Source organism: Epinephelus lanceolatus, chromosome 4, assembly GCF_041903045.1.
Source record: "Epinephelus lanceolatus isolate andai-2023 chromosome 4, ASM4190304v1, whole genome shotgun sequence".
In the NCBI taxonomy this organism is placed as follows: domain Eukaryota; kingdom Metazoa; phylum Chordata; class Actinopteri; order Perciformes; family Serranidae; genus Epinephelus; species Epinephelus lanceolatus.
This window is the reverse complement of record NC_135737.1, coordinates 41,181,599-41,193,977: the sequence shown is the minus strand read 5'-3', so window position 1 is coordinate 41,193,977 and position 12,379 is coordinate 41,181,599. Positions and strand designations below refer to the sequence as shown.

The following is a 12,379-nucleotide window of genomic DNA, read 5'->3' as shown; positions in this document are numbered from 1 at the left end:
AGTCACAAATTTGGTGACTTTAGACTCGACTTGAGAATGTAGAAAGAACTTGCAACTCAACTTGAACTTTAACCCAAATGATTGATGACTTCACTTTGACTAGAGCCCTTAGACTTGACGAAGACACGCAACTACCAACTTTGTTTGACATTTGAAGTTGCACAAAGAACAGTAAGTCTAAATATCAACAGTTAGCAAGCAAATGCTTAGCTAACATTAGCTTAACAGCTACGCAACTTTTCAACAAACTTGTTTTAACAAATCGATGCAGATTTTGAAAAGTGTTCATGGTTTTTGTAAATTTAACTGGCATTATTTTTATTGAAGAGTGCGACTTGTTTAGGGCTCAAAACTCCAGTGCTGCCCCCCCAACAAAGAATTTTCCTAGTCGAGCAATAGTCGTCATGTAGGGCCATTAGTCGACTAGTCGCCCGCATGTTTACCACATTAATTTAATTATTAAATGATATATTTTGGGCAACACCATGGTTTGAGTTCGAGGTGTGAGAAAGAATAGTATCATTGTTAACACTGTGCTACATTACAGAGAAATACAAACCGTACTAATGAACCTTCATTAATATAGGCCTATATTTTATCTACAAGTGCACGTCACACACTGAGCGAGCCGCCTTCCATGTTTCAGATGATACGTCATGTTTGTAGTCGACCAATGAAGATGAGTTTACATATCACCCTGGGTTCGTCCTTCACCTTCTCAAAATGATCCCACACTTTGGATTTCCTGCCCAACATGTTATTAACTAGCCTGTGGAATAACTGCAGGTACCAGCCCTGGAAATTAACCTGACTCCTGTCCGACTGCTGAGTCCTTTCAAATTAAATTCCCACATGGTCCAGTCACATAGGTTTTGATTTATTTTGACAAGACGAAACTCCTAATAGAGTTTTTTGCGACTAAGCTACCAGTGAAATCTTGACGACTAATGAACTTTCTGGTTTACTAATATTTGGTTAACTATTAGGGGGCAGACCTACAAAAAAGTTCAGGACTTGGGATTTGACTTGGAACTTGTGTGCAAAGACTTGAGCCTTACTTGTGACTTGCAAAACAATGACTTGGTCTCACCTCACCTTTCCTTTAGCATCTTTCTTTTGGTTTTATGACGTAAAACTGTACTGTAAATTTACGGCTCTAATCAACATAATTTCCAGCTTCAGCCGGCAGCTGTTTTCAACAACAACAGCAAAAAGCTTCAGTAAGCCCATCATAGCTTCTCTACCTGTCCAGCATGAAATCAGCCACAACAAAAGTCAGTTATTTCCCTCAGGAGTTGGTAGAGACCAAATCAGACATAAAAGGAGAGTTGGTATTGGACTAATATTCATCAGGTGGCCAAAAACATGACTTAAGATGAGTGTCGATAAACATGCTGGATGTGTAAATAAGCAACTATTTGCCAGCACATTCACTAGAGCAACTTTCTGAGTTGAAAATATGTAAATGTTGTCTTCAAAGTGACCAAAAATGCAGGTTTAATAAGTCTGAGAGTATAATAGATTTTGTGAAATGTTTTTTTTTTTGCATCAGGTTAAACTCTAAACATTACTCCCCATAACATTGGACACTGCTGAATTACAGACCAATCCCATGTACACACACACACACACACACAATTGAGGTTTTGGGTAAATGCCTGAAGCATGCGGTTTGTTAAAGGAAATTATGCCATTGAAAGTGGTTGGTTTTTAATTTCCTCCATTTGGCTTAGTCACAGAAAAGAAAACAAGAAAACACAACTTTGTTTCTTTCTCGTGTGAACCGGATTATGTTCTCTTCAGTTGTGTGTTCAGATTTATGATGCTATGATAATGCTTTTATGTAATGATTTTCAATTTTATTACATATAATTTGGAAAAATGCAGCTGGAAATTGAACCTCACGTAAACAGAAAAGTTTATTTTTATACACAGTTCAGAGTTTTGTGCATGAGCTTCACCTTGATTTTAAAGTCAGACACAAGAATGGTTTTGTCTTGAAATTAACTCCATTTTGATTTTAGTTTTTTTCTTTTACGACAGACCTTTTTTAGGATTCATGTCACTTTCCCCTGACATATTTTCAACTCTGCTCATTTCAAGTCAGACAGGCTGATTGCTACATTGAAAAAAAAAAAAAGCTACTTTATGGCAAATCAACACGTAATAAAGGTCCTCGAAATGAATGACTTGCTCAGTGATCGCACATAATTTATTTTAGCTGTGTTACAGTTTCCAGTGAGGCACAGTAAGTAGGTTATAGCTTGTTACTGTATGTAAGTCTGCGCTCGAGGCCCTGCTGACCGCTGCTGCACTGGAAGACTGCTTACTAGATAGATCATTGAGTATTTGTAACCCCACAGATCATTAATTATGGTTGTATGTGTGTGTGTGTGTGTGTGTGTGTAGAAGGAGCCTCATTTACATTCAGACAGGGTTGGTTAAAATAACAGGCTGTTATGGAGTCACTGAGGCATGGTGGTTGTAAAACCATAGAGTCTCAGATTTAACATGTTCGCAGACACAAACATATTACACACACACACACACACACGCACGGCACGATTAGGTTTCTCTGTTTCGGCTCTTACTGGTGGCAAAGCTCACTTGAGACACGTGCCAGAGGGCTTATTTATTGTGAGCAGGAAGTGTGTCTGCTACCACCTGGCTGGTGAGATCATCATGTTTCATAACTACACGGCAGCTATAATAGGCTTATGCTAGTGTCTTTGAAGTAGACGGATATACACACTCAGACGGATGAATTTGCATGCACAAGCAGATGCTGCACAGTTATTCAGCACTAAAGAGATAACATCTACCCTCATCTGATTATAAATTTCTGTCCCTTTTGTCTTCTTCGGTGGCTTTGTGTTCACTTATTTTTAGATTCCTTTTCTTCTCACCCTCCTCTTCTTTCAGTCTGTGCATCTCACTCCCGGAGGAGTGCAAAAGAAAGGAGGAGGAGGACGAGTTAATAATGTGGATTAAAGGTCGATATAATGCAGAACAAATGACGGAAATGACGTGCAGCTCAAAATTCACTCCTAATGTTAATGAGCCGTCTTTGTATCACCTTCAATGTGAGAGACATCAGAAGGTGTCTCATACTGTAGCACACTGTAACTGTTTTTGCAGTCACATAATTGCCAAAGCAGAAAATTAGATTTAATTTAGATACACAAAATGATTGCCTGAAATTACACCCCAGAGTCCAGACATCAGATTTACACAACAATGGACCGACAACATTAATACCGCAGTGACATTTGTGTGGGATTTTATCTGTGTTTGTAAATGTCACAGTTGCAGTGCAGCTTTCAACAACAGGAAATCACTTTACTGTCTCAAAATAATGTGAGGAGTGTGTCACAGTATCGCAATAGGCAGCCATCATTTTTTATTTTTGAATAACCTCTTAAGATTCCTGTCTTGCTTCCTGAAGATTTTCATCAAACATAAACCACCCAGCACTGTTTCTGTTGACATGTCATGTTACTTAACACCATAAGCTGTCGCAGTCTTCAGTATCGCTTGTGAAATGTATTTGAATATTTATTCATATGCCTTTTTGCAATTAGAGCAAGCCTCCTGCAGTGAGCATTAATACAAGTTCCCCCACGGGGACAATTAAGTACATCACAATCACAGTGATGTTAGGCCTGTCAAGTGTTCATGTCAACACACTGTGCAATGGAAACAACTGACAGTAATCATAAAGAGAGATGATGGTGAATGTTGCCAGTCAGCTACAAATACCCACAAGGACAACAAGGATGTTTTGATCCCTCTCAGTCTCATCCACTGTTGATCTCTGGCTCGAGGTGTTGCTGGGTAAATAGCTTAGGGGATGAACTGGCATCATGGAAGGCTAGGAATGTGTGAGACGAAAGAGATAGCATTAATACTAAACTGAGTTACAGTATCTCTGAGCTGAGCCTCAGCTGTAGCTTCCTATTTAAAAACCTCCTCTATCCTGAAGCACAGGCTGAAATGTTTGGATCCAGGTGCATTTACACGTCTGCTAAAGCCTCTTTCACACATGCACTGCAAACCTGAACTTACCTAGACATTACCTGGAGGAGCTGTATGTGAGAACGCACACGTCCAAATCAGTTGGACCACACATTTAACGGACTTTATCCTGCCAGCTGCCTAGTAAAGAGTCTGTGTAATGTCCAACTGAGCAGGCGAGTTGATGTTCCTGTCATGCAACTAGCACAAAACTAGAAGAATACAAACATCAGAGGTTGAAGAAGGAGAGTCATTTACACAATGATGCCGACAAAAAGGTCTAACTAGAGTGGCGGTTCTCAAATAGTGTGCCGCAATGCAAATCCACTGGGCCTGTACAAAAAGTTAGGAATGAATTTTTAATTGACTGTATCAGTATGTTGTGCACATGCACTCTACTTAACTCTACTTAAAAAAATGTAGTTTAATTTAAATAAAATCTTCACAGGAACCTATTTGTTGTTGTTCACGTGGGAATAATCTTACGTTATTTCCTGTTTAGATGGATGTGTTAATGGTGCGTTAATGTAATTTTAGAAAGTTTAAAATTAATACTTGAATAATTTTGTGCATAAATATTACATGAGTAATAGTCTGTTGTTAATTGTTATTTCATATTAGTCAATAAAAACAAACATTTATGTCACGATAAGAGTGATAACATGTTATAGAGGCTATTGTGCACAGATATGAATACAGGTGTGCCTTGAGATTTTGGCTTGCCCTTTGGTGTGCCTTGGGCACAAAAGTTTGAAAACCACTGAACTAGAGAGGTGACAAGATTCAGGAACTTCTGTCAGTGGAGGGCTGATGCTTAAATTGTCTGACAAATTCAACGAACGGCAAGAGACCAAACTGGCTGCGTAAATAAAACACTGCAATTTCGGCTGCATCCTTTTTGCACCATGTCCTGCCTCCTGCACCACTTGCCTAAACCACATGGTGTATTTCAAGTAGAATGCCTCTGACATGGACAATTTCCTGTTGTGTGCTTCATGTGTGATAGGTCAACTCTGGACATTAAATACGAAGTTCATATGAGATAACGACTTTAGTTGTGTACTTACAGGGTTAGCTAACCCATGATGCTTTTGGTGCAAGGTGTGAACAAGTTGAAGTGTCGTTCGTTTGCTCCTAAATCCTCTCACGCCAACACCCAGCTGCCAACAAGCCTATAAACCCTTACTGTGTCTTCAAGTTCAGGAATCAAAGGTGTCAAAACCCCAGCAACACTTGTAATATTTAGAACAACTTCATTGCAAGACTCCGCTTGTGGTGACCCCGATGAAGGCCACAAACTGATGCAATAAAGTTGTTCAATGGTTGTTTTTTGATCTTGCGCAAGAAACCCTCACCCTGCTTCAGGAATGTCAGTTTTATGCAAAACATATTTCAGAGTGTCAAGGCTGATCCCTCCTTCATGTCTTCAGTTGTGTTGGCTCTCAGTCCCCAAACAGCTCACCTCTAGAAACAGTGCTCCGCCACTCTTGTTCAAACTCAGTTACTTGTCCTCCACCTTGACTGAAAGTTGTCCCTGTTTGTTTCTTGTCTCAGCTCCTGCACTGTTCCAATAACCAGTTCCCTCTCCAAGTACTAGGCCCTCAAATTAACCCTACTTTCAGTGCCAAACCTTGCTCTTCTTTACACCTATTCAGACATAAAAAGACCTGTGCAGGCAGCTGTCTTGGTGGGGACCTGTTGCTTCGGTTACCGGTGCAACGATGAAATGTGATCCACAAAGTGCAGGCAGATGAGAGTGAAGCGTGACGGACAGATCATGGTTTCAGTTTAAACGTTAATAATGTAAACAGCTCTTCTCATGCTTCAAATTGCTCTTGACTTTTCAAGTATTATTTACCAAGTGCTGTGAGTCCCTAAACATATCCGCTTTGCCGATGTTGCATTTGGTTGCAGTGAGAGTTTTTGCCAAACTACCCTGCCTCTGTACCCCTCTTGTGTCTCGTTTAGACATATGAGGAGGCTGTTTTTCATGCAGTGCTGTTGTCTGTCAGAACATGGCTTTAGTCTTTTGTCCTAGCTTTGTCTCCAGCTTTATCCCTGGTCCTCTCCCTGCTAGCCCCCAACCTCTGCACCTACCCTTCCTCAAGGCAAAGCACCTGTGTCCTGATTTAGCTTTGACCAACCCTTACCCAAGCATCAGCTACTTTGCCCCTCTTACTACACTTGAAAAAAGTCCATGTACTTTTTTGCCTGGAGTATAATTTACCATACGTGACCATGCAGTGCATCCCTGTAATGGTTCCTGAGGCAGCGTGATACATCGACTGCTCCACATCTGTTATACAGTAGAAGCGTTGGCCTATACAGTATGTAAATCTGCAGCATGACCCACAAACCTATGAAGCTCCCAAACCTTGTGAACCAACTATAAACTAGATTTACTCTAACACCGCACTAATGTTTTTAGACACATATTTCACACGCAAAACATTTGGATGAAGTAGGTTTCTGCAGCTTTGCCAGCAATGTTTTCCAGGCTTGAAATGTGGAACAGAGACCAATGGATTCTCAAAACATGGAACACTCGTACAACCAGGTGCTCGCTTGGGTGTGGTCGGAAGGTTTCAGCACTACTTAATCATCTGTTGGGAACGCTGTCTGCTGTGTTTCTGTGGCCAGCCCTTCAGCATCCAGCACTGGGCAGCAGCGCTCTCCCTCACGTCCAGTAACGCCCCTGTGGAAACATACTACTAGGCTGAGTTCCAGTCCTCACGTTAGACACATCCTCCAGCCCTGGCCTTATTCCCCAGTTCCAGCTCCAGCGCCTCTCCCCAGGCTCCAGCCCCAGTTCTTGCCCTCTCCCCCAGTGCACTCTTGACCAGTGCGCCCATAGCAGATGGAGAGCAAAGAAAACTGTGTCACCACCAGCCATAGCTCGCTCACTCACCCCTCCCCTTTTCTCTGTCTCTCTGTGACTCTCTATCCTCCCACTCCCTTCTATCCTCACTCCCAGGATTTGGTGCATCAAACATTGATTTGTCTTTATTTTTAGAGCAGCTGCGAGCGTATGTGCGTAGTGCGTGCGTACGTGCGCAGTACTTGTTTGTGTGTATCTGTGTACCAGATGCTCATCCATGCTGGGTCGTGGGCAGTTTGATTGTTTGGGTGCATCACTGTGCATGTCTTTGCGAGTGTGTCAGAGCTCCTTTTTCCAAGTTAATCCCTTAAGAAGAGGTGTGGTTCTCTTTCTCGCTCTCGCTCTCGCTCTGCGCTCCCTCTCCTCTCTGTCCCTCACTCTGAGCGCAATATCATCACATGCTCTCCTCTCATCTTCTTCTTGTGCTGTTGTTGCTGTGGCCGCTAGTCTGAGGGAGTTCTTTCTCTCAGCCTGTCATCTCTGCATCTCCTCTCATCCGCTGGCATTGCTGTGTGACATGAGTTCTTGTGGCGAGATGGGGGAGGCCATCGAGCTCAGGTGAGTCATATGCAGAGTAGGGGGTGTGAACTGTTTGTTTGTTTAGCAACTGGCAGGTCATATCCATCATGCATATGCACTGTTTGTGTATCTGTGCACATGTGTGTCTGTTCTTCTGCTTTTCCGTGTGTGATTGTGCACCTGGGAGTATTTTGGTTTCAAACTGGGTCGACTGTTACTGTAGCAGTCAGTACCTTGGGCTATTTTTCTCAGCCTCACCTCTTTTTCTGTCCATCAAGTTGACCCTGTTTCAACAAGGCAGAAATCTGCGGGCTCTATAGAGGTCAACAGGAGATGTTGGGTTGTCGTGAGAGTGATAGCTGCGGCTTGTCGTTGTTGTTGTTGTTGTTGTTGTTGTTGTTGGGTTATTGGCTACGGTGGTATTTTAGTCACTGCCAAACTGATAATAGGTCTAGTCCAGCCTGTTTCCACAGGGCTCATAGCGGCTAATAGCCTTAGCAGATGCATTAGCCCCCATGCCCATATGGAAGAGATTAAACCTGCTACATTGATACAAACGCCCAACAGTTTTTTTTTGCATTAGTGCCTCCATATGTTTTTGCATGCACCTATAGATATGAGTATGTTCGTACATGTTTTGTTTTTTTACATAGCAGAAAAGATATGTGTTTCTAAGTCTTGATGGAGGAAGGACTGGTTTGCTTCAATTCCCGAATTCAACACTTCCTCTCTTTCCTCTCTCTGCCCTCATGATTAGATAATTGAGGAGGACAGCTCTCATGTGTGTTGCAAAAAAGAAAGGCAATGTGTGAGAACACTGCGGACGACAGAGACCGGTGTAACGAGTGAAATGAGGACAGACGAGGAACAGCAAGACGGAGACTCAACAGGAGGGAGAAGATGAGAGGAGGGGTGTGAAAGTGAAAGTTGAGTTTGAGAAGGGAAGGGTGGAAGAGAGTGTGTGAGGAAAAAGCTGAGGAAAAGATTTATTATGGAGTGAATATGATTTTCCTCCTGTTTCAGCAGAGGATACAATCAGACTGAAGATAGTGGTTTATATTATCACCTGGCCTTGAAGGATATCAAAAAGTATTTTGCAGGTTTGTGCAGACATGAGAGTGGATTCTTTTTAACATGTGCAAAGAAAAGAGTTTGAAGGAGGTTAGCGACCTGAGAAAACAGTCAGTGAAGCTAAAAAGAAGGGGAAATATATGACTTTGATACACAAAACTTTGCAAAGCCTTGTTTGACTGAGCTCAGTGTTTACGAATGCAGGCTGCAGAGCCGCACCGGGTCACTTGGCATTCTTCTCTGACCCAAGAGTCTGACGTACAATCTGCACAATTCAAGCTCGAGGGTGGGGTTGACAAGACATTGAGAAATTACAGCAGCAACAATAAGTTCCTCAGCTGGGGAACATTTTGAATTTGAATGAAGTGATTGTGTTTAAAGGCTTATTTTGGGTTGTTTTTGAGTTCACTACAGGAAACTCGAATATCGCTTAGTCTAGAAAAGCCCTCAGTGTTCAACATGTGTTTTGATTATGTCCGTGAAGACATGACAGTTAGCAGCAAATATGGAGTTTTGGAGCGTTGGTGTGAATTTCTTCCTGCCTGGAGTAAGTTAGTCTATAATGTCCATGGTGTGTGAGTCTCATCTCCGACTCCAGAGATGAAAGTGCGCTGCGCACTTTGCTGCCATGTCAGAGACGTAATACAGATGATAAACCAGCCTTGGGCACTGTGATAGACTGATCGGAGGGAATACAAAGTGGGAACACAGCATGACAATATGATACTGGAGCATATCGACTAGACTGCTCCAATTCACGCCTGGCTGCACTGTGTTTAGATTAGCTACCACGCAAACACACACACACTCACAGTTTCCCCATCACAGATACATGCGAACGTGCAAACATGGACATTCTTTGACATGGATGCAGACACAATGCCATATGCTATGTATGCACACACACACACACACACACACACACACACACAATCACAAACACATATAAAGCTAGCGTGGTCCGTACCCATACCTGCTGTTCCAAGGGCAGAGAGGGATTTGGATATTGTTATGTTAATCTGCCTCTCCTTTGTATTTTTGGACCCATTCAGACACACACACACAAGCCTGCACACACAGGTATGAACGCATTCAAGCATGCACAGACTTTTGTGCACAAATGCAATGCATGCAATGATGTTTAGAAAGACAAGAATACTTTTTCCTACAAAAAATAGTGCCTGTGTTTCTGCAGGGAAACTTCCATTCGGTAAGTTTCCCTGCAGAAACACAGAGTACAACACACACACACACACACACTCACACACACACACCAGGCTTAACTTGGGTGGGTGGGAATTGAAACAGTGGCAGGAGGGGTGGTGACACAGCGCCGTGATAAGCCAGGAAGAAGAGGATAATAGGTGTGGGAGCTGTGTGTGCATGTGTGTATCTCATGGTGTTGAGGTGACAGTGCGTGTGTGTATACACGTGTGAATGCACCAGCACACGCTCCCTCTGTCTCTCCCTCTCTCTGCAAAGCTAACACGATATCACTTGAAGTTTCCCAGCTAAATCCTATTTTCAGAAAAGACTGGGAAGCAGATAATTTTAATTGCAGGATGTTTTCTCAGACTCCCGGCTTTGCCAGACTGCCCTCCTCGGCCCCCTTATTCGATTTGTGCCTTGAATGAGTGAGGCAGGAGGAGCGGGAACATGATGTGTCCACTGAATGAATTGTATGTATGTGTGTATGTGTGGAATATGAGGAGAGTGTGCTACTGTCTTTGAGCATGATATTATGTGTCAGTTTGAGAGTGCGAGTTAGATGTGAGCGTTCGCTGTAGTCAAACCAGGACAAGAGTCAGCTCTGGAAACCTGCGCTGCTTCCTGGATCTATCCATCTTCTTACTGTTGACATCTTATTTCATTCCAAGTACTTTCCTAGGAGTTTACCTATCTTGTCTAAAGGTTATCTAAGTTATCTTAACTGTTTGACTCTCAGGTGCCAAATTAACTTTAATCTCTCTTTCTCTTTGCTTTATATTTTCATTTCATTTGATGAAGAATGAATTTAAAGAATAAAATGAGCAGGCGAAATGTTTCAGTGGCCAGTCTAATACATGCAAGGACATGTTCCTTCACTTTATTTTCCACTGGATTCTACTGTTTACCTTGTGACTGTCTTGATAAATGATAAAATAATCACTGCTGGGATATTTAGGATTTTTAAGACTTGTTAAATCACACATCAGAGAATATTACAAACTTCTGTGCAGTGCTTTGGGCTCTAATTCCTGAGATCAAAACTAACTTGGTGAATTAATTTGTTGAGTGATTCCTAAAAATACACCAGACACAAGCTTTCAGACGATTATCACCAGTTTAACATCCATCACAATTTACTTACCAACGTCCATGGTTCAACTTTGACTTCCTGTATTTGCTGTAGTTGTGTGTGCTTTGAAACGAGGTAACGTGAAACAAGAAATTTTTTGCGGCTCTGGCACTGTGAGAAAATGCTTCACCACCTAAGTCGAAGGGTTTTATAATGATCTTGAACTTCCTGCTGTTTATTCTGGCGTCATGTTGGCTCCCTCCACAGTTGCTCGTCCTGAGATTTCTTTTTTTTAAAGATTATTTTTATGGCTTTTTACGTTTTGACAGGACAGTCTAAGAGTGAAGGGGGGAGAGAGAGAGAAGGGATGACATGACATTGAACTCATGGCCGCAGCAGCAAGGACATAGCCTTTGTACATGGGATGCCCGCTCTACCCCGTGAGCTACTGGGTGCCCCCTTCTTTAGGTTTCTACCATTTTTTCCCCGTTCCCAGTTTTTCCTATTTCCACTGTGAGAGTCCAAGGACAGAGGGATGTCGTATGCTGTAAAGCCCTCTGAGGCAAATTGTGATTTGTGATATTGGGCTTCCATCCATCCATTTTCAACCGCTTATCTGAAGCCAGGTCCCGTGGGCAGCAGGATGAGCAAGGTATTCCAGACATAACTCTCCTCAGCGATGCTTTCCAGCTCCTCCTGGGGGACCCCGAGGTGTTCTTGGGCCAGATTTTTTTTTCCCATTAAAGGTTTTTTTTGGGGGAGTTTTTCCTTATGTGCTGCGAGGGTCCTAAGGACAGAGGGATGTCGTATGCTGTAAAGCCCTCTGAGGCAAATTGTGATTTGTGATATTGGGCTTTATATATAAAATTGATTGATTGATTGATTGATTGATTGATGAGATATATAATCCCTCCTTCATGTTCTTGTTCTTCCCTGGGGCCTCCTACCAAGTGGATGTGCCCTCTAGCGGGAGGCACACAGGAGGCATCCTGATCAGATGCCTGAACCACCTCAACTGGCCCCTTTCAACGCGAAGGAGCAGCGGCTCTTCTCTGAGCTCCATCCAGATGTGCGAGCTCCTTACCCTATCTCTAAGGCTGAGCCCAGCCACCCTTTTGAGGAAACTTATTTCGGCCATTTGTATCTGTGACCTCATTCTTTCAGTCACTACCCAGAGCTTATGACCACAGGTGAGGGGTTGGGACGTAGATGGGCCAGTAAATCAAAAGCTTTGCCTTCAGGCTCAGCTCCCTCTTCACCATGATGGTCCAGTGCAGCGCCTGCATCACTGCAGATGCCGTGCCAAGCAGCCGATCCATCTCACACTCCATTCGACCCTCACTCATGAACAAGATCCCCATTAAACACAATTAATGGAAGTTATCAAAAGACCGGAGCTAGCTGTGAAAAGAGAAAAGAGATACAGTTCTGATCCAACCTGCTTTAATGCTTAAACACACCAAGAATACTAAGAGTAGGGTTTTCTGAAGACTTTTCTGGCTTGCGATTAGGCATTTCACATGTAACACAGAACATTTGCAATGCTGTCCCTGCAGGCTACAAACAGACACAAACTGCACTTTCAAGTTAAATGCCCATGCTCTGAATCTTTCATGTGC

General features: G+C 42.7%; 1 protein-coding gene across 3 annotated transcripts in view; it reads left to right on the top strand.

Moving 5' to 3' along the window:
* Nucleotides 1-12,379, top strand: part of numbl (NUMB like endocytic adaptor protein) — an 84,974-nt gene that overhangs the window by 37,144 nt on the left and 35,451 nt on the right. Inside the window, exon 1 of one of the 3 annotated variants that reach the window (XM_033631801.2) lies at nt 7,204-7,450. The exons of 1 other annotated variant lie outside the window; for it this stretch is intronic. In XM_033631801.2, the coding sequence (XP_033487692.1) occupies nt 7,410-7,450 (41 nt within the window). In that variant the 5' untranslated portion in view covers nt 7,204-7,409. Of the gene's footprint in view, nt 1-7,203; nt 7,451-12,379 lie in introns of those variants that run through there. One more of the 3 variants, XM_078167314.1, reaches the window with a different exon arrangement.